The sequence below is a fragment of the Bactrocera oleae genome, chromosome 2 (genome assembly GCF_042242935.1).
Source record: "Bactrocera oleae isolate idBacOlea1 chromosome 2, idBacOlea1, whole genome shotgun sequence".
Classification (NCBI taxonomy): Eukaryota; Metazoa; Arthropoda; class Insecta; order Diptera; family Tephritidae; genus Bactrocera; species Bactrocera oleae.
In genome coordinates this window covers 84297231-84321647 of record NC_091536.1, presented here as the reverse complement: position 1 = coordinate 84321647, position 24417 = coordinate 84297231, and the positions used below count along the sequence as shown (strand labels likewise).

The following is a 24417-nucleotide window of genomic DNA, read 5'->3' as shown; positions in this document are numbered from 1 at the left end:
ACTATAGCATATAGCTGCCATACAAACCAAGAGTTCGGAATCAAGTGCTTGTATGGAAAGCTTTTTCATTTGACGAGATATCTTCAACAAATTTTGCATGGCATGCCCAAAGTAACAGTATCTTCTCCGAGGGAATTGTTCAAATCGGTTCACTATATCGTATAGCTGCCATACAAACTGAGTAATCAATATCAAGTTCTTGTGAGGAATAGTTTGTATTTGTGAAGGGTAGTATGGGTTAGGTGCAACCGAAGTTAACGTTTTTTTTTTTTAAATTTTGTTTTTGTTTAGTTTCATTAAATTTAAATTTAGATTTTTTTTAGCCTTTTAAGGCTGTCGAACTAAGTATGCCCCTTAAAATCAGGATTCCCAGAACCCAACAAAAAGGAGTTTACAAATCGGTCGCTCCACTACTTTAAGCGACCTTTCAGTTTATAAACAAGTATCCGTTTTACAAAAATTTATAAATCCTGCAACAACTATGATTTTTAAATGCATCCTTACTCAGTCAACTTTCTTACTTGCTTGATGTAGAAAATCCCTTGTGGGTATTTGGTTATGAAAAATTTGACTCGAATTTGCAATAAATTTAAATCCAGCTAAGCTACTTTATATAGCAACAATAACAAAGAACTAGTATCAGCAACAAAATTACGCAGTATACATGAACGACCGTCGATGTCCTTTTGTCATATCGAACATTAGTACATTCACCCGCTAACTTTGTTGTTGTGCATGTATGTGTGCGTGTAGGTTCAGATTCAACAAGGTCGGGTGAGTCGGTATGTTGTTCAATTTTAATCCAAAACTGCCATCAAGAGTCACGCATAAAAGGACAGCAGTGCTTAGAACGAAGCGCGCAGCGCAGTGTCATTGCTACGTTTGGTTTGGCTTCGTGTTGATAGAGCACATCTCATGCGTCCTTCAAAACCACACATATATACATCTGCATATACATACGTATGTATGTGTGTGTGTGTAAACGCTTTTACGGCACGACATGCAACCACGCACACATGCATCGGACTCATCAATAATTTTATGGCAGTTAGCTGCCTGAGCATAACCAAACCACAGCTAGCACGACAACAACGACAACACGCGGGCAATAATGGAGGCCAATGGACCCATTACGCGTGGCATCGCCAATAAAACGGAGCGTTCATCAGTTGAACCGCGCACCGCGCGTGCAAATGTCGAGCTACAAGTTATAAACCGTTATTTTGCAAGTGCTCGAATATCAGCAATGTGACGCACCAGCACCGCCGCCACTCTACATCAATCTGCTGGGCAGGCAATGCGCATTTGACTTAATGCGCTTGGCAGCAGCAACAACAGTTGCCGCATCACGCTCCGGTCATCAAACGATGGCGACAAGTGAGTTTCGCTGTCAATGTGACATCCACGACAGAAACAATAACAGCAGCAACAACAACGCTGCCATCCACGTCAATGCAGTATGACAGCCGCAATGGCGACAGCAACAACAACAGCAACAGTGCGTTGTAGCAATGGCGCAGCGCTGGCTGTTGGTCAGAGATAACGAGAATTTATATCCAAGTCATCATTTTAATTATCCCATTCGTTGTTTCGGTCGGTCGGTCGTTGCCACCCCACCGCCGACACATCAGGCTGCTAACGCCAACTGGTGAAAGCGAAACGACGGCCAACAATTCGCAACGTTCGTTACCCTCGCCGCGGTACATTCATTTACTCATTTAGCACCGGGTAATGTATTTGGTCTCTACATATAAATACAACAACGTGAAAGTGGGTACAAGCGTACCAACAAGCTTGCGGAGCGCATACTATTTAGAAGCGGGGCAAATAACATGCAGCATACGGACGCGTACGGTTCCCACTTTTCCTCATTAAAATATAATATGTATTTTTTAATTTAACTGAAATGTTTACACAAAAATTTTTCCTCGGTACAAAGTAGCCTCTGCTCGCTACTTCCGTTACTTCGCTAAACAGTAGCGCTTCAGTAGCACGGCAGTTAAATTGAAGGAAGTTGCACACACAAAAACGGAAAGATTTATCTCGCTCTCTGTTGTTAATATCCTTTTCGCCTTTCACACTCGCTCGTCGCTTGTGCGTTTGTAGCTGTGTGCTATATTAGTAACTGTGCGCAAATCCTTTTGCCTCGGCCTCAATCTGTTGGTTGGTGGGTTGCACGGTTATTTGTTGTTGGTAATTTCATCCGCCTTTCTACCTCCACAAACAGCTCCACGAGCGCTTGGCGTTTGGCGTTTGCATTTGCGTTTTTCGCTTTCCTGTTTCCGGAAGCGTTCATGAGCAAGTTTCCGCTTTCATAACCGAATTTTAATTAACTTTCGAAAACCTAATTACAAAGTATTATTATTATAATGAAATGCTCTGTATGCCGCAACGGCCTCACGCTCCTTATTTACCCACCAGCTTCATCCAGCTAGCACTGCCAGCCCACCCACCAACTCACGAACCAACAGGCCAACCAGCGCACGGCTCAACCTTTTTACAAGGCTGCTGAATTTTATGCATAACAACAACAACAACAACATGATTTTCGTGTAGTGAGTTGGGTTCTATGGCCCAGCGTTATGGTTGGCCCTGGTGTGTCTTTCACTATGCCTACCTTGCGGATACGTGCATCTTTTGTAGTTGCCACACTCACTCTTCCACAGCTGAAAAGCGCTATAAACGCTTTGCTTTTGTATGTCGGGCGTTTAACTCTTGTTGTTGCAATGTTATACAAAATTAACTTTAATGATTACCCAATAAGCGTTATTCACAGTATTTTCGATTGATTAAGATTATACATTATGGAAATTAACTCGAATATGCTAACTGCTTGAATATTTCGAAATTTTGCCAAACCAAGACTTTTAAATACTCTAACGAAATAAAGTGACTATACAATTTTAAAAGCGATACTCAATTTCGCAAAGCGGCGAATAGGGCTTGCAGCGTTCAAAAAATATTTTCGTTGTAGACTCTTCATAGTGGAGTCATATAATCCATAAAGTCAGAAATTTTCGGCCTTAGTCGAATAAATTAGAGTGCTCAGAGTTGTGCAACAGAGTTCCTTTAACAATTTGGATATTAATTTTGTAGAATATAATTAGAACGTTAGTATTTTTATTTCGATACAATAGCTTACAGATTTCAAAAATTATCTTTTTTACGATTCGCAGAGTTTTGAGTTATAACAAATTTGTGAAATAAAACTTTTTTCTCGTAATCGAAAATAATAAAATGTGATGGTAGAAAAAAGTTTAGGCTTTCATAATTGAGACTCTAATTCTAATTAAATAGTAATATTGGATTGTACACGTATAATACCAAAAGTATCAACGACACCCGTCTTTAAATTTATCGATACTGAGTGCACTCAGAACTCGAAAAAATCTAGCACTATTAAGAGCTCAGAATCTCTTAAACGTTTAGCCAGACTAGGATTTTCCGAACATCAAATTTATTTTTTATTTATTCATTTTTTCGGAAAAATTTAAAATAGTTTAAAGCTAAAAGTTTACTTACTTAACGGGCAAGTCTTAACTAGATTAATATCGGAGTTCAGTACTTGATACAGTCACTGGCCGCTAAATTTGAGATTTTAAATTAGAGAAAAATTTTTATAACTTGAGACAATTTTGCAATTCAGTACGTGACGTTCACAAAAATCTCTCAATTGAAAACGAACAGCTCTAATCAGCTGTTACATTTCGTTATTTAAAGATGTATATAAAACCTGAATGAAAATAAAATGTCAATAACAAATATTAAACTTTCTATAACGCAGTCAAAGAGCATAATTACCAACAAAAATAAAAATCAAATGTTGAATCACATAAGTTACGAAATTTATTTCAAATTGATTTCTTTTTTAAATTTTCACGTGTTATTGCTTGAGTTGCTAACAAAATATCGAAACCAACAATCGATTAATATCTATGAAGATCTCTATAAGTGAAGTATCAGTATATTCAAAATGGAAAAGAGGAATTCTTATTAGTTTTATGAACTGTTTACTATCAGGTGACAAATTTGAGAGTGTATTTTGTGACTAAAGACTGAAGCCTGTATCGCGAATAGTAACTACTTGTAGTCACAAATTGAAGCTTTACTTCAAAATTTCTCAAATAGTGACTAGAAGCTGCTTACTGAACTGCGCTATAAGATAACATTTTTTAGTTTATTTTAGATAGCATGAATTGCTAGCATCACCGTCTTCCGTCGAGATCTTCTTGAAAAAGATGTTTCTACAATACAAATTGGCTCAGCATTCGGTATTGTATATCAAAATACAATATAAAACTTTTTTATGCACTCAAATACCTGTCAAAAAACTCGAAGTAGAGTATTCATTTATTTTCCGTCTGCGCCCAGAATTAAGGCTGACTTCGAAAACGTCAATTGCATTGTATAAGAACAAAGTATAATGTTCTGTAATGCATTCGAAATATTTTTGAAATTGCATCATGTTTTGAAACGCAGGAAAATCGCGCATCACAAATAACATAAAGTTTATGCCTTTTGACATTTTCATATGCAACGATGGCGGAGTGAGATTGTACAGCTTGTTATTAGTGTATCATAATAAAATCGCAAATAATTGCATTATATATACGCCAAGAATATTATATATTTTAATGATGTTGTGCTCATATTTTTGATGACACCGTAGAAATTATCTGTAAATAACCTATTTGGTTTCAATTTTAACATTTTTTATAATTATACGCTCGCAAAAACAAAACAGCTTATTGCGAAAGTATACTTTGCAGTAAAAGTGTTCTGTAACGTCATATCAATTTTGCAATATGATTTGACGTTGCATACCGACGATGTATAAATACTACAGTCATACTGTATCGATACTTGGCCGTAGTACATATTTGAAGTCAGCCTGATTGTCACTAATAGACCTTTTTTGAAGGCTCTTTAACTGGTCTAACCCAATTAGTATATTTAGAACTTTGTATATAATTGTGGACTTGTACTATGTTGAGGAACTTAGAAATCGCCTTCACTTTTGAGTTTTTTAGCAGCAGTCTTATTCATTTTCTCAATAGAAAGCTGCTATTCGACACAATCTTCACAGCATTAATTAAACTTCCAAGATATATGCAGCAAACTATGCATGCAGGTATAGTATATCTAGTTGTGCTCACATAAAAAGGTTCTTGGTTCATGGAAAATACTCGCTTTCTACAATGAGTCATAAATACAATTCAAATATAATTATATTATATTGCATTAAAGTATAATATATATTATATATGCATACGTATGTATATATATTGTTGACCAACATTATCTAACAACTTATTTGCTCTTCTTAGAATTAAATGCGTTAAACGCTTTCTGAACAACACCGCCAAACATTTTATAACAACGCTTACAAAACTATCTTCATAAAGACGTATAACTTTTGAGTTGCAATATTATTATATTTCCTAGTTCAAAACATATGCATATTGTTTAGAACGCCTTGAGATGGTGCATTATCCAACAGGGTTGGAGTAATGCCTAAGGAACGTCTTTTATAGGGTTTATTTCATTTAAATGTTCACTGTGTTTCCACAATATTTTGTGTATACATATACATACGTACATACATAAGGTATGTGACGTCGTGTGCACGCTTATGCACTGCCATTAGTCGGGTTAAAATTAAATATTCCATTAGAAAATTACTACAAGATTGTGCCCTAGCTCAACTTAGCCCCCCTTAGTTGGCCGTATGTATTATGTATGTGTGAAAGCATGCCGACATGAGTGCTCCCGCTGTCGCTAGGACTAAATACGAGTCCTTGCTGCTAAGCACCAGTTTTTCCGTGGTAGTAATTGGCTCTTTATGTGACTGGTACAGCAACAATAAATGTTGAAAACGAAAAAAACTCACACACAACGCGCTCACATACTAACAAGTAGCATAGAAGCCCCGTTACCTTTTTGCCTTCATTTTGTGCTGCCCATCATTTTCATTTAAATATACAGAAAAGTCAGTTTAAAAATTTACGCTTCTTCCTGATTCAACTCGTTTGTGCCTTGCACCTCTGCATAGAAGCGTCATGGGGGTGTATTATATATATTCTCCTCTTCTTCGTCGGCGTTGAGAGGCGCTTCACTGACATGAAAATGTTGGAAATGCGTTGATTTGATTGTTGAAATTTTAATTTCTCTCTTCGCTTCTGTCAACAATGTAACGAGACGAGTAAGTTACCAGATAGTTAAGTCTTACTAAAACTCTTGTCAGCAGCCTTGAAGTTCTCAACATATATTCTTGTACATATGTGTGTGTATATTCATGTGCATACCAAAAAGAGTTTAAAAGTTTGAGAAAAATCTTGTTGATATTTAAAATTCTATGCATTTGAAAATCCCTCACAATTTGCTGATGAAATTATAAATTCTAAATTGCATAAAATCTATTGAATTGATCATTTTTAGTGGTTCCTAACTGCAGCCAACTAAAAAATTTCCCTTCTCTGAAAAGGATAATTGTATAGGTTACCTACTCTGCTCGATAAAAAGCGAATCCCGTTTATAGTTTTTTGATGGTCAGACATCTTACTTTCGAAGAAGCCCTGGAGAACATATGATCAAATTTACCTAATCCGAGACTAACTGTGTATTATGGATATATATTACGTTCAACTTATACAAAAAAAAACTTACCTAATATGCTTGATAAAAAGAGAATACAATCCATGTTATTAAGAAAAAATAATACACCCTGAATCTGAGAGATCTTTGGACCGAAATAATATATTGAATATTTTAGCAAAACATGCAATACTTCCTGGGGTGGTTAAAAATTTTACTATAACATATTGAATTTTACAATTGCTGTTAAATGCCCATTGACTTTGTGGTGAAACATTAACATGTACTATAAAAGCGGTTATATTCACTTGCAAGTCAGAACAAGAAAAAACGTTAACTTCGGTTGCACCGAAGCTATAATACATTTCACAAATACAAAAGGTTTCTTAGAAGAACTTGATTCCGCTAAATTTAAGATCGATATCTCAAAAACTGAGAGACTAGTTAGCGTATATACAGACGGACGGACGTGGCTAAATTAACTCAGCTCATCATGCTGATAATTTATGTATTTATTTTATAGGGTCTCCGACGTTTTCTTCTGGGTGTTACAAACCTCGTGGAAAACTTACAATAATATACCCTGTTTAGGGTATACAAAAAACGCGTTTTTTGTGAATTTTTTCAAAAGGTATTTTATTTGATAAATAAATTTTAAAAAATGTACATTTACAAGATTTTACTTTAGTTTAATAATCGACTATTCATTTTGTAAAATTTTGGAATCTCTTGATCATTAGCCGTATTTTGTAAAATTTTGGAATCTCTTGATCACGTAGCCGATCTCCAGATGCAATATGAAAATATCTTAAATCTAAAAATCAAAGAAACATTATTACAATAGATGAATAATAAGATAATAACAAAGAAATAATTAAAATTTTGATTTTTGATAAAATGGCCTGAAAGAATTTACACTTAAGAGCGAAGTGGAATTATTGTCAAAAACCATATTCCTTCGATGATGACCTGAAAAATATACCTAAGAACCTCGGTTTAGCTGTTTTGAAGACATCTTCCTAACCGGGTCTGAAAAAGCGTTTGAAGAAAAACGGGTTTAAAGTTTTGGGGCCCGATAACACTAAGTTTAAAAATCTTACAGCTACGATCAACGTAAAATTTTCAGAGAATACTCTTGAATATACATTTGTGCATTCAAAATATGTAAAAAAATCGATTATTTGAAATACACACTTGGATATAAGCCTAAATCATACAGTTACCAGGAGAAATGAATATCCCATATTACGGTCTTGCATCCAGATTTTCTTAATTTTATAACTGCAAGAAGAAGGAATAAGGAAAATTTGTGAAATTTGGTTCAAATCAGTCAAATAGTTTGTAATATAAGAAGTTATTACATATTATATAAGTACAGTTTTCGAACTCTCTTGTTTAGCCTTCCGTATCATTCATATCTATACTTAAAGTTCTGTATACTGCTTGAGAGATATGTGCATTAATTTATTAGAGGACGCCCACTTTTAAAAAAGTGGAAACATTTTTTTATATACTACTACTATAAATACTTTAAGTAAGTCATTTACTCCTCGAAGTAAATACGTTATGGATTTATTTATTTAAAATAAAATTTAAAATTCATATGGAGCGAAAATACTAAAATAAATAGCTGGAGCTTCTGGTGACTCCATAATATTTACATAAAGACTTAAAATTGGCTATGAAGGGATTTTAAACAAGAATCAGTTTCACCGAACTTAACTAACTAAAAAGTGTTATGATATAATATTTTCATATTTCTATATTGGATTTACACCATTAATAGTGTTTTGCCGCTAGGTGACATAAATGATAGAGGGATAAAACTTAAGACGTTCCTAATATTTCTTTGTCCACTTTTATTTAATGTTAATATTTCGAGACACTCTCAGTCCCCGGATATAATTTTTCCGCTTCCAATTGCACTTTGAACAGGTGTTTCAAGCTTTTGCTGTGTTACGAGTTGCCTTCAAAGGAAAAGGTGAATTTTGATTTTTCACAGGCTGTGTACATTCGATTATCGATATTTAGTTTTTGTTATAATCGAGCACATATGTTTATCATGTACTTGCATTAGAAGCCAATTTCGATTAGTAGTTTATTTTTGACAACAGAAAAATATAGTCACGTTTTTGTGTGCTCTTCGATTGTTGAGTTTTGAAAGAAATAGATCAAAGAATATGTATAAAATTTTGCATTAGAAATGGAATAAAGTGCTTCAAAGAACTTGAAATATTGAGTGTGGCATTCGGTGAGTCCACTTTGTCTCAAAAAAGTGCTTGTAAGTGGCACAAACGCTTTACAGAAGGCCGAAAATCGCATTTTAAAAGTGCTTCGAGGATTAGAAAAAGCCTTGGCACAAGTGTATTATATCAGAGGGTGATTACTTTTAAGGGAACAAAATAAATATAAAGTATCTAAACTCCGACGACAAACAATCATCAAAGACTAAGTGTTACCTTCGACAGTCTCGATTGCTTCACTCTTCGAGTCACACGAAATCTACCTGAACGAGCAACAAGCAACGCGAAATGTCCAACAGACATTATCTGCAGGGCTTTATTCAGCGAAATAGATTCCTACCGAAATCGCTTATTAGCTCCTATGACGATGTCAAGTTTCTTTTATCTTCAATTATTCCTTGAATCGGGAATATTAAGTTTGTCACGATGTTTGTAACACGTAAAAGGAAACGTCGGAGACCCTACAAAGTGTATATATAAATAATCAGCGTGACGAGCTGAGTCGATTTAGCCATGTCCGTCTGTCCGTGATCTGTAATTTTGCCAACGTCCTTTTCTCCCCAAAAAGCTGCTCATTTGCCAGAACCGCCGACATCGGACTAGTTGCCATACAAACTGAACGATCGGAATCAAGTACTTGTATTGAAAATTTTTTACGAGATATTTTCACGAAGGCAACTGGGCAATCTCCGAAGGAATTGTTCAAATCAAGTGACAGAATATAGCTGCCATACAAGCTGACCGATCAAAATTCTTGTAAAGAATCCTGTATTTCTGTAGTGTATTATAGATTCGGGGGAACCGAAGTTAACGTTTTTTCTTGTTTTCATTCGTTTCTAAATTTATAAGCTGTTGATTAAGACTTAATAAAGAGACGTATATACTTCCTGAATACCTAAATTAGTATTCTAGTATATAATAGCTTATCTCTGCCTTAGAATTAAGAATGATCCGAAACTCACACTGTGTATTAAATTCAGTCCGCCATTTTATAAACATGAATTATGCACAATAACTTTTAATTTTCCCCAGATATAATATAATTTAAAAAACAAAACAACGGTATAACGCTATAAATATGCAATTAAACAAATTTTGTTTGCACATATTTTGCTTAAAATTGTTGTTCAACGGAATGGGCTTGAATATGCTTGCATATGTGAAATACGCTATAAATGTATGTAATTATCTTGCCACATACAGTCACATGTGCGCTTAATACTGTGTGTGCGTGTAGATAAAGTAGTGTTGAGCTGTCATTAGCATTTGCATGTCTCTCGGTCATTTCATATGTGGATTTACTAATGATAATATCACCTCTAATTGCCAGAAGTCGGGCATATTGATAGTTATCATTTTATAGCTGCTTAAAGAGTTTGAAAAACAGCCACATGCTCACGAACCGCTATATTTATATGTGCGTATGTAAGTATGTATGTTTGTGGCAATATTGAGCGGGGCATGTAATGAAGGTGGTAATGGAAAATGTAGGTCAATTAGTCAAGAAAGGCAATGTATGAAAATTTATTTGAGTTAGACAAACACCTCTGTACATACACCTATATGCCGAATCATTACTGCCCAAGGAATTGATATGTAAATATATTCTATTTACAATATATTAAGGAAATACACAGTTTATAAAAAGTGGCAATGCGCGCACTAAGTATTTGGACTTGATGATGATGAAATTTAATTAAACCACGCAGAATAAGAGAGAGTAATAAGTAGCAATTCAACTTTAATTTCACAAATCAATTTAATTAAAGTCACAATGTAAAAATACATTGCTACTTCAACATATCTCACTCACTGCATACACACACACGCACACACACACATGTATGAGTATGCACGTAGGTGTGCACAAAATTCGGCAAAGGCCAAGAGTCGCTAGCTCTCAACTATCTATTAAGTATCTAGTAATTATTTATTTATTTACCAACAAGTACAAGCTGAAGCTCGCCCAAGCAACGCGTGTATATGCACTTGTCTGTATGTGATATTCTTGTGTATGTATTTTATTTATGTACTCAAACATATCTTCATGTTCGGCAAGCACACAGTCGGTCGGCATATTTAGTATTTTCCAATAAAAAGACATGGCGCAAAGATGGCAGAGCGCATGCCTGCAATTGTCGCTTATAGATACTACCATTTCTTGGTAAATATACTTATGTATGTATGGTGTGTCTTTGTGTGTGCATGTATTCCACCACCAACCCCCATTTAACGCATATACCCCCAATCGGTCTGATCCTTTGCTGCTGTCGCTGCCGTCGTATAGGCCTACAAGTGGAAAAGGAAATTCACAATGGCTGGCTATAACGGCGGCACTGAATATTCCATAATCTACATACGAGTATACATTCAAAACATACACAAGTAAATACATACCTTTGTATCAGGAAAATGCAGACAAGTTCATAGAATTTCGTGTAGTTTAGGAATTTTCGTATCGCCATGAGCTTTAAAGTTTTACTTTAATGTTTTCAATGTTTCAAGGCAAATAAAAATTGAACTTGCATTGCCAAATCTGCTTACTTAAACTCGAAGTGATATAAGGACGTATGCGTATATACATATGTATGTATTTCATTTTAATCACAAATACATACAGTGTTCAATAGTATTACTTGTAAACTCGGTTACAGTTCGACTTATATAACTTTGTTATAAAAGTAAAATTGTTGAAAAGTTGAATAAATATGTTTTGGTAGTATTGGGAATGGCAGTTATTGGAAATTTCAGATTGATATCTCAAAAACTAAGGGATATATACAGAGAAACGGACAGAGAGGCGGGCATTGCTTATTCGACGTAGCTCGTCATGCTAATAATTTATATGCATATACATATATTTTATAGGGTCGCCGACGTTTCCTTCTAAGTGTTTTACAAACTTCGTAGCAATCTTAATATAAAGTGTTCAGGAAATAAAGATATTATCTGTTACGACATTTTTCGTGAAAATTTAATATTTTGCATTTCTCGAGTTTAATTGATGTTCAGTTTTTTTACTTTTTCGAATATACTATATGTTTATAAAAAGATTTACTACAAATAATTAATATTAAATATTAAATTAGAAAAAGTTTACTAAAATTATGTTACATCTTGAAGTCATTTTATTTTTTAAAATACTTATCAGTGAAGGATAACTAATCCTATGTATTCTATATAAATTAGTATTTAGTTCTTTTGTCCTATGATCAACGTTTACAGTATTTAAAAAGAAAATTGATTTATTTACAATTTTTTTTTGTTTTAGCTATTTAGAACCACTTTCTTTGCATTATTAGTTTTTTTTTTTAAATATAAAAAGTTTGCTATATAGGCGTATTACAAATAAAACCAGTATTCCTGTTGTACTGCAAAATAGTCGTGTGCTAAATAGTTGCACTCTTGAGTATAACATTCAAAAACTGCCAACTCGAAGGAAGAACGAGCCGCCATTTTAATTTTTTAACTATTCCTTTTTGCTATTGAAGTTGGTTATTCGATAAATTCGACAGTGCTACCGCAAGGTTTACAAATCCACACGTATAGACGCAAGCAATCAGAGGATACGTAAAAGATACCCTGCAGGAATATTTAGTATGTCTTTCGAGCTTTTATCAGCGTTACCAATGATTGTATTTTCAGTTCTATGAAGCGAATAATTGTACCTTTGCGTACCCGAAAGCATACAAAGAAAGGCTAATCACAAAAAATAGAACGAAAGGGTAATTTCTTGTACGAGTATATGGCAGCATGTTAGAGAAATGTAAATCAAGATTTTTTATAAACTATCTCCAACTACCATATATGTGCTCGAAATTATTGGGGACTGATTAATATCTAGTGTATCCTAAGGTAGCGTTAAATACTAATTCATTACGAATTGTACCTTGTAGTGAGAAATACGGTTGTGCTCTCCTTAAATATTACTCACTCGCAGGCTCTTGCTATGAAAGTTTCAGCGCTTTTACAGATAGCCTGTATTATTCTGCTCCAGATTTTATCAGCATAATTCGGGTATTTTCTACAGGGTATCTACAGAGATTTGCAGTTATAAATATGTTTGTATGGTATTTGGTTTTACGTTTGCATATACATATATAAACTCAGGCTAAAGCGACTTGTCTGTATTTGTTATGCACACATTGCATGCCTACAAATATACGCCACCATACTTACATCCACTCATATACATAGTTATATGTCTGTGGGTACATCATATACGCAAATATTGTCCTGGAGAATCTAAAATGTCGCACCGCTGCCAGACTCTGTTGCTTCCTCCTACAACAACATTTGCATTCCTTCACTTCGGTTTAGCGAACGTATCAAGCTTTTACGAATAATGCAAATAATTGTAACTGAGACATTAATTTTATGCTTACAAACTCTTAAGGTAGCCATGAAATATTTCATTTAAAATCACTTTTAATGCATTTATCAATAAGAACACAAGTGATTATTTTTTGCAAAATTTTAAAAAATTACCACAGAGTTCATATCTGACGGGATAAACCTGATTATGCTAAATAATTGCTATCGAATTATGCTTCTTCAAAAAATCAATAATTGACTCATCCATCACACTTAGAAAGCACCAATTCAACAAGTCAAGTCCCACCGCACCGCTAAAAATAGTACCGTTAAAAGTGTTGTGGTGCGCATATCTAGGAACCAACTTCCCACAGGCATGCAAACTAACAGCTTCTACGAGTACTAAGCGCCCCACGATTATTAATTTGTACATGTGGGTATGTACTTATGTATTTGCAGTTGTGTGCGCACCTCAAGAGGTTTTTAGTTGTTATTATTAATTAAAAGTACAACAGCTTATTAAATAAAATTATTAGTTTTACCTATCGGCCATCGTTGTGGCATTATGATCTGCGGCTGGTATGTTCGCCTGCGTAAACTAGCAGCTAGGTAATTGGTGGTGCTTCTCGCTGTTGATACGAATACTCGTTGTTGACGCACATACACGTACATGCATTGCAACTACTCGTCACTCATAAAAATGTCTTTTCAATAATAAATATGTTCATATAAGCAACGCGCTTCGGGGGTCGCACGCTTATCAGTCAGCGTTTTCATTTTCGATGCATGTGAATGATATCACTCGATCCCATGCAGTTTTATTTATATGCGCACATATAAGTATTTTTAATCTTTTTACAATTCTACGGAATAGCGTACATACTCGACAGGCACTCGCTGGCTTGATAGGCTGATAGGCTGATAGGCGGTATTTTTCCTATGTAATTTCACTTATTTTCAATTTTGTTTGCCTTAATTTCTATTGAATAAGCTATTCGCTGCGATAAGTGTTAAAGTGCAACTACTCATGATATATATATGTATATACTTATATACAATAAATATATATGTGTGTGTCATAGGCGTATTTGCAATTGTCAATGCATCAACTTGTCAATCGATCAACAGAAAAGCCCAAGCAATTGGCGACGTCTTCGGAAAAATGTTTGCTGCTGTACATTTATTTTGGTAAAGGGGGCTCAATGCTGCCTTAAAGACTTATTGTTATTGTTACTATTATTTCAATTTTTCTACGAATATATATAATTAGCTATAACAATTAATCTAGTACTGTTTTCGCAATAGCTATGAAAACTGGTCCTATAGATACATATATAGAGTTCTCCTCTTTCTTTGTACCAATTTTAACTAAAACATTTAAAGTTTTTTTAAAATATTTTTAACAATCATTCTTTCACATTTTGATACCCTAAATAGAGTATAATAAATTGGCGACGATGTTTGTAATGCCTAGAAGGAAACTCGGAGACCCTATAAAGTATAATATATATTAAAAATTACCAGCGTGCCGAGTTCATGTACATAATCATGCCCGTCTGTCCGTTTGTCTGTATATACCCGAACTAGTCTCTAAGTTTTTAAACTATCGATCTAAAATTTATAACTCATCCTTTTTCTCACCAAGAAGCTGCTGATTTGTCGGAATCGCCGATGTTCGATCACTATACCATATAGCTGCGATACAAACTGAACAATCGGAATCAAGTGCTTGTATGCGAAACTTTTTTATTTGACGTGATATCTTCACGAAATTTAGCATGGGTTATTGCCCCCGATAAAATTGTTTAGATCGAGTGACTATAGCATATAGCTGTCATGTGAATAGTATTATAGCTTCGGTGCAACCAAAGTAAACGTTTTTCCTTATTTCTTTATTTTTAATAAAAATATAATAAATATTATGCACAAATATATGGCTTCTACCATGTAGTATAATATTTACAATTTAATATTTTATAGACCCTATTTAATCTATGTATATAATTGCAGATATCCCCCTTCGGTTATAATTCAATTCCGCCACTGCTTGCTTTCGCAGTAGCTGCATTCACTCTTACTCGTAATAGACACCACTAGATGATTGCAATTTATTATTACACCGTTGTTTTTATCAGCAATCGTTCAAATTCGATAAGATATCGTCGAATTCATCAATATTATTTATTTGTTTTCATTTCTCTTTCATAAGCACATACATATATATTATAGCATTGAAAAGACAACATGTAACGTGAAATCAATTGTTAGAGGTCAGTTGTGTTTCAAGCTATTTGCTTTTGCTATTAAATACATAAATATACACATTTGATAACGGACATATCCAACGCAAGGAAATTATTTATTAGTTTGAATCCAGTAATTGACCCCCAATGGATTATGATAACACTAAATGTTTTAAAAATAGTAAATATTTCCAAAGTAAATTGGCGCTTCAAGCACAATGTGCTTTGGAAAATGTTGATGTTTTTTAATCGTTTGAAGTCAATCAAACTGGGCGAATGGGGTACATATGCTGTATATACATAACTATGAGTATAATTATTGTATGTACATCTTTAGTCATACGGATTTTTAAGCCAATTCACAAAATGCAAAAAATTGGTGATCTTCATTTCCTAATAGATAATTTTTTATATGGATGAATTTAAAATAAAGATCGATGACCAAAAATTACGAAAAAAAACATTTTAAATGGCAACAAATTTGTGATTTTGCGAACGCATTTCTCAAAAAATCAATAACCAAATATTGTGAAAATTTTTTTTTAAAAATATTCCTTTATCATTATATTTAGAAATATTTATTTCTACAGCCATTTTTAAAGCAAATTCCGCAACAAACTAATTCAACCAATAGAAATCCGGTATTCTGCGTCACAATTCCAACGAAATAAGAGGAACAGCGGAAGCAATCTCGATGTAAGAAATTGCTGGGTATTTATAAGGAATTTAAACACAATAAAGGAAAAATGAATCGAAGCACTTCAGGAAACAGAGTCAAGATAACGTAATATCTTTAGAAAAATGTCCAAAAAGTCTGGGATTTTTGTCTGGGCAATATTTAGAAAACCTCGCGAATGCTCTAAATTAAAAAATCCTTCACTTTTATATGTATTATTTGTATATAAATAGTATTCATTGGCGTGAAAATTAACCTGACTTCACTCTTTTCGAAACGAGTTATTAATATACTAAGCGTCGCACTTTACGCTTGCCGTAAAGTGAAACAATATCAACTAGATGCAAATAAGAGAACAATTTTTTTTTTTGTATTTCAAACATTAAAATAAGATTTTTATTAAATTTTAACTAGTTTTAGAGTTAATCATTATCATTACTCGTAGCATGATACTTTTTGTATCAGCTGCTATTACTTCAATATTAATTACGATTAGGTATATCGGACATACACTATTGTAGGTTTACATATTTATAATATTTATTTCTTACACAACTATTCACATGACTAGCATGTGGGGTGTTTTGCTTTATACATAGAAAATAATAGAAAAAAATTACACGCCAATCACATCGTTCTGGCCGTACCTAAGCACACGACGCTGCAGCTACACATCACTGTGCACAGCATTAACAATTCAAATTTGCTTTGTGAATAATTTTTATGTAGACTTTTTTGCATTTTCTAGTTTTCTTTTCCTTCTTACACAATTTAACAATTGTTTTACTGTTCTTTTTTTTTTTGTTTTTGTTTTAGCTTACATAAGATGTATTATTATTTGCATGTGCTTACATATTATCTGTTTAATGGTATATACTTGTATGTATAATTATTTAGGTAACCTAACGGATTAACCGACGTCATTCGTTCATAGTTTTTATTGCATTTAGCTAAGCTTTCGTGAAAAATTTTTTAATTTATTTGCAATATTTTTTACATACATACATTCCATTTTTATTAAGTTGATGTACTTTCATTGTTTTGGTTTTTGCTATTGTTTTTTATTTGCATTTAGTGTGTGTGTGTTTTCTTACTGCGCCTGCAATTTAATGTTTTTAATTTTAATTTAATGGCATACTTGCAACTTTGTTGCATTTTACAAGCAGTTTTTGCATATTTACCAATTCTTTGCTCGGATTTTTGATTTTTTTTTATAAAAATGTATAAGAAGTCAGCTAAAAATGCATGGTTCTTGCATTTTTGTGCAAACTTAAATAATTCTAGGCATTTGTGGATTTATTTTATTTACAAACATATACATAATGATATACACATTAGGCGTGCGCTTTTTTATTTAAATTTATATAACAAAAAAAAAATTTAATTATTTTTCACGTATTTACATAATTAAAAAATTGTTTAAAAAAATTAATTATTATTTTTTACGTATTTACATATTTAAAAAAATGTAATATGTGCGCAGTTATCAAAAATAAAAATATTTATATTTTGTAAAATTTATCAGAACTCAGCAGCATATACATACATACATGCATGCGCATAGTAACTATACAAAATTGCATTTTTAACATTTTTACATACTTTTGCTGTAGTTCAAGTTAACTTTTTGTCAAAATTGTGTTAACTAAATTGCAGCGCATACCAAATTGACGCACACATACTTGACTGAAACTTTTCTTTTTATTGAAATTTTAGTGTTTGGAATTTTTGCTAAAAATTGTGTTGTAATTTTGCTGAAAATCTGAAAACGCATATAAAGAAAACACATTTCTGTAAACACTTTTGTATATATATATATTTATATTTTTAAATTAATGCAAGCAAAACAAAAATACATTGAATTATGTACAAACCTAATGTATGCATATGACTGCTCACTTTTTGCAAAAAACAAAAATTATTCTGTAAAATTAGAAAAGCGCATCGTACTGAAAACTTAAAATTACTAAACCGTTAAAATAATTTTAGTTATACATACATTTTTTGAAGATTCTTTTTTTTTTGGTTTTTGATCATTTCAATTCGAATTTGGTTAGCGTTAATCGACTCGCGATCACGTGAATTTTCCACTTACATATATAAAAATGTTTTTTTTTCTTCTTCAAATTTACATCAATTGCACTTGCATTGTGTTATCGCGAACATATCAAAGTGTTTGGCGCATAACATGTCTATACTAAAAAGCATAATAATAATAAGAGATAGTAAACTTATAAAATAAGAAAAAACTGTTGAATGAAATAATATTTGTGATTAAAAAACTAAAAATATATTTGCATAATTAAATATACAACACTTAAAAATTAATATTTTGTATAAAAAATTATTTATTTTCATATTTTTTCTTGCTTGCTTTGAAGATTTCTTCATTTACCTATGCATACACAAAGTGTAGTGTTTACATACATGGCACTGAAGTTGTGTCAAATTGAAAACCTGCCAGGGTTTATCTGTGAACTTACTCAAAAGACGCACTTAAAGCTACAAATAGACAGCAACAAAGAGCTTAAATGCACATGCGCCTAAATTGAAATTGAATAAATTTATCTTTACGTACGCGCAATATATCAAATATTGGTCGGTGTGTGGAACTTTTTATGAATCAATCATAATTTGAAATTTATTTTATTATTTATTAAAATGGAAAACATTTTCGCTTACAACTACATCACTTTTGATTGCTGCTTATATGACGAAGAAATTCAGCTGCATTTTACATACATACAAACAAAAGTACAGCAAATGTTATTTATAAGGAAGCTAATATGCGCAAATTGTACATATCTACAAGCACAAAACTGACACTGATAGTCAAGAGATAAACGTAATGAGATACAGTAGTTTAATTAAGGCTTGTAAGGAGACATGTTGTGTGGAACAAAATCATACAAAAGTGAAAAATAATAAAGAGTATACCTAGACTGCATACATATTTACATCATCTTCATTTGGAAAGTTATGAGTTATGTGCATTGAACCATAAATATGTATATGCGAGCAACATTCTCACCGTGCGCGCACATCCGCGCTTGTCCTTTGCCGCATGCGCACAACAACGCGCCAAAACTAGCACTCAACGCCGACGTCGACAGCATAACAGCACTGCAATATGGCAGCGGAAGACCAAACCTCGCCACCTAAACAAACGGTGTAATAACTGGCGTACGCACGCATGTCGCCAACTGTACGTTAATTGCTACAACAACCGCTTATAGGCAGTTTGGCAACAAAGCGCCGCCTTGTCATTGCACGCACATTCAGTGTTGGCAACACTACAGCAGATTCTGTAAGGCTGCCGCGCCGTTTAGCGCCAAACCGTGGTTCCAGTTGCGATAGGAGGCGGCCGCCGCGTACTGTTGGTAATTGTTGTACAATTGCTGGTGCTGTTGCTGCGCCGCCTGTTGTAGTTGCAGTTGTTGTTCTTCGTTCAGATCGGTTGTGATGTTCGATGCGTCATCCTGTAGTTCTGGTGGTGTCAACTGACTTTGCAGCAATTGTTGTTGGTGCGCGCTGAGTTTGTGCGCACTGGAAGCACTGCTAGCGCTGTGTTGTTGCTGTTGTTGGTAATGCTGTTGCATGGACTTAAGATAGGCCTTACGTTGTTGTTGTTGCATCAGTTGATGAGCCGCATGCGGATGCGTCAATTGCTGATGGTGAGGATGATGGTGCGTAGCGCCATGATGATGATGGTGATGATGTTGCTCTAGGTGTATATCATGTGTATTCCCATTGCTGTTGCTGGTGCCGCTGCCGCTGCTGCTGCCAATATTGCCACCAATGTTACTATTGTGCAGCGTATTGAGACCAGCAGCTGCTGCTGCAGCCGCGGCGGCACTACCAAAGATGCTGCTGCTACCACTGGCGGCGTTCACGTTCACGTTGCGCAGCATCTGGTCAGCTCGCCCTTAAGCCAATGGGTACTGGTGATGTCACAAGCTAGTCGTGCCGGCTGGCGCATGATAGCCGAGACTCTGGTAGTACGAATCCTGTCCTAAGGCCGCGTGTGTATTTGTCAATGGGCTGAGCGCATTATAGCCGGGATACTGACTCATATCGTACATCTTAATGTCCGCCTTAGACTCGGGTAGGAGTCGATTGATTGAGAACGGATGGCTGGATGGTGTGTAACCGGATGGTTCCTGCTTCAGATGATGCATGGAGGGGTGATAATCGCTGATCAATGATGGATGGCATCTATTCACCATTGCGGAGAGCTCTTCATGCTGCAGCTGGTGATGTTGCTGATGGTGATGGCTGGGTGCATGTTGCGCTGCCTGTTGGCCCAAGCAAAGCTCCGCATTAGCTTGCATCATAGCCAGCTGGTCACGACTGACAGCGCTGCTGAGCACACTGCCTGCACCGCCCACTGTAGCGCCTGTCACGTCTTTACTGTGATGATGCTGCTGGTGGTTATCCAATCGGCTGTGATGGTGGTGTAGGTGATGCGAATCTTCGTGATCCTTTTTGCCGGGACTTGTTGCTTCGAGGCTGCTATGTGACGGGCTCTTATGGAGCTGGCGTAGCGCCTCCTTCTTCTCATCCTTGAAACGTTTCTGTCGACGCAAATAACAGCCATTCTCAAACATATTGCCCGAATCTGGGTGTAATGTCCAGAAGGAACCTTTGCCTGGCTTGTCCGGTGTGCGTGGTATCTTCACGAAGCAGTCGTTGAAGGACAACGAATGACGTATAGAATTTTGCCAACGCTGTTGGTTTTGCCGATAGAATGGAAACAAGTCCATTATAAATTGATAGATTTCCGACAACGTGAGCATTCGTGTCGGATTATTCTGTATCGCCATTGTGATTAGCGAGATGTACGAGTACGGCGGTTTGGCGTGTGTGTAACTCCGACGGTATGTTGTGGGCTTATCTATGCGTGCACGATTTAGTGAGTTCGGTGAACCTGTGTCCAATTCACGTGCACTAGCTGCTGCCGCCATAGACGAGTAGCCACCCATAGCAGCCATTGTCGACATACCACCACCCATACAATTGCCCATATTTCCCAACGGCGAACCCATCGAGGCATAACTCATCGAGCTCGGTGTCATGCAATTGCCAGCCATGGAATTCATAGCCGCTGCGGCACCCATGCTACCGCTCATGCTTGCCACCGCTGCGGCGGATTCCAACGCACCAAAGGCGGCAGTCTGTGGGGATACTGAAGACATGCCGCCGACGGGCATGGCCATCGAATTCATAGCGGTATAAGCACTACGTGCAAGCGGGCTCATTGTGCCGCCGTTGCTGGTCGGGTGATTTGGATGCGGATTTGAAGGATTTCCACCACCGCCTCCACTAACACCTCCGCCTCCACCGCCACCATTAGTACCACCACCGGCGCTACTGGAACCACCACCACTACCAGCGCCGACGCTGCTGCTCATGCTCACCGGAGGCCCGTTGCTTGGCGCCTCCGAGTAGAGCTTTTGCATGATGTCGATCGTCGTCTGGTGGGGCGATCCCTTCAGGAAACTGTTCAATAGTTGCGCCGTTATGTTGGCGGCTGTTCACTGGTCGCACGTATAAAAAATACAATTTAAACAAATTTCCGACGGAAATAAACGACACGCACACTCTTTCACAGACGAGCTATGCTTTACGATATTTTTTAATTGTGCTTGCGCTACCAAGTGGGGTATATTTTCAAACTCAGTTTTCCGTAGAAATTGTTTTTATTATTTTTTTAGATTTTTATTTTTGCTTTTGTATGCATAGAGATACAATCGCATGTTTCATCCGTGCTCACTTGTCAGCGTGTTTCGACGTGGGATTTTGCACTCGTTGGAAAGTGAGTTGTTGCAGCGCGCATGCACCAGGTCTGTAGCTGCTGTTTAGGCTTTGATACAGCAAATCTGCTGGCAATATTGTCAATTTTTGCTTAAATTCAAGACTTGAAAATCAATTGCGATTACCACTTTCTTTCACAAACACTTTTCTTCTTCGGGTTTTCACTTCAACAGAATTTTACTCTTTTCATATGCTTACAAAAACGTTTGCTTTGCCACCAAACCACCTTACCACCTTTTCGTCTTTTTATTTATTTATTTATTTATTTTTTTTTGTGACGTATCTTCTACTATTATTTATATTATGTATTAATTTTTTATGCGCGTAATTTTTCTAGCGAATTCGCGTTGTGTCAGTTCGTAAGTAAAAGAATGTTCTTTCGAAATTCGGTATTCTACTTTATTACGACACTAAAAATGACGCTTCGACAATCGGTTGATAGGATTAATATCAATTTGTGCGGATGAACGTGTCGTACCGTCAGCCGCGATAGCCGTACACTACAGTTAGACAATGCATCTAGCAAACAAAGACTTCAAAAATCGTTATAGAAAATAGCAAAGCCAAAGCAAGCGCTTCCAACCTGACTCTAGCGTTTCACAATGCAGTTCGGTTATCGGTTGTCCGTTTCTACTTTTTCGGCAGCTGTGCGCGTTCGAGTACTCTTTGGCTTGAGCTCTTGAATGTGACTGTTTGCAGAGGGGAATGCCTGCTTACTATTTGGCTTACTAACAAAAATATTAAGCGACGACGTATAACGACAGCAGCGGCAGTCGCAGCAGAATGGACAGAGCACCAGAGTCCCACCGCACATCCAATACGAGCGGCAGCACCAGCAAAACCCAGCGCTACAGCGCTTGCCTATACACCTATAGGCCACTCTTGTGTACATAAATACAGGTATAGGTGTGCGAATGTGTGAGTGCGCCGGCATATTGGTGTGCACTTCGGTGGTGACAAAACTGGCTCTGTGCGCTCGCTCAGCTTCGTTTGCGACTCGTTTCAGGCGTTTGTTTTTATGCCGCGTTCGTGCTGATGCGTATATGTGTGCGCGAGTTATGTTTCCCTCTATGAGGCTTGAGCGGCCCACCCTTTCACGTATACTGGCGTACAAAATGAGCGTTGATAAAACCGATAGGCGTTAGTGTGCGCGTAAGCGAGACAACTACTACGTGCTAATAGCGTCGCTTCAAGTGGCTCTCTTGCGTACACATAGCGTTGTGCAGACGCAAATAGACGTACACCAACATCAACCGCATATTTGGCGCCGTTGTGGCCGCCATACACTTTACCTGCAAACAGCGCACGCGCATTGGCTGCTACTTGTTGTTGCACAGCAGCATTTTGTCCAACTGGTCGTTTGATGCAAAGCACTTGGTGTTGTTGTAGCGCAAGGGCTTGAAATGCAGTTTGTATCTGCTGCTCATCGGTTGCCAAGACGACGTGGGCGGAGCCATAATGCTTGGCACGCCCACAGCAGCATTTAAAAACAACGGACGGCAGCAAGCACACTAACACAAACGCGCAGCGCATACTATGCTCTTCACTTCCAATTGTCTACTCTCTGACAGTTTGACGTTTTCCATTGCGACGCGCATTGCGCGACGTGGGAGCGGCAGCTAATATGACCCCACCAACATTGGCGTAGTTGAACGCACCTTCGAAGTGTACAGATAACCAGTCTTCTAGCCTGCACTTGGCACACCGCAACTATGAAATGCTCATTGATTGCTTTTAATTCCATTTATCGGCGTCTTTACCGGTTTCTCCAACTACTGGGCCTTCTAACTGCGCTCGCTGCCGCAATCAATATTTGCGTGCTCTTCAAGCACCATTCGCACCTTTCCATTACACACCCTGAATTTTATATGTTGTTTTTGTTTTGACATTTTCACCTTTCGATATTCGAACGCTTACTTTGATTTCGATAACGCTGTCATAGTTTCTCTGCGAAGACGAAACGTTTCATTAGCACAACGCATGTCGATCCGTTGATAATAACTGCAAAGCCAACTGCTGTTTGCTTAGTGCAGAGAAGAGAATCGCGTCGCGACAGCAAAGCTCTATTCCAAGAGTAGATGAAGAGGCCGCGCGCTGTAAAGGCGACGTGCTAATATTTTTCGGACAGGCAACTTACAGCGGCGACGGCGGCGGCGGCTTTCAAGCAGCAACGCTGTCAGCATGTAGTGGCAGCAGCAGCAGCACCAACAACAATGACAATTTGAAATAAAACAAACGCGTTTGATTTGAATTGAAAATTGTATGGGACATTTTTGTTGCTGACATCGAAGCCACCGCGCCTCAGTCATTACAGCAGTTGTTTTTTGTTGCTACTTTTCAATATCATTGCTCTCCTTCTTCTTGCTGTTGTTTTCACTGACGCTGCTGATATTCTATAATTTTTTAGTGAATTTTTAATGCAACCGCCTTGTGTTGAAATTTTCGAACTTGGAATGTGCCATTTTTGAGGTTAAGGTGGAGGTTTACCAATGTCACATTCGATGGCGTAAGAACAAATGTCGTGGCGCGTATA

At 36.4% G+C, this 24417-nt stretch overlaps 1 protein-coding gene across 1 annotated transcript; it reads right to left on the bottom strand.

The window, feature by feature from the left end:
• Nucleotides 1-16899: 16899 nt before the first annotated feature.
• Nucleotides 16900-23848, bottom strand: fkh (fork head). The gene is given in 3 exon segments (XM_070105886.1): nt 16900-19688; nt 19690-19874; nt 19970-23848. Coding segments are annotated over 3 exon segments (2070 nt in total). The 5' UTR covers nt 21530-23848; the 3' UTR covers nt 16900-19363.
• Nucleotides 23849-24417: the final 569 nt, after the last annotated feature.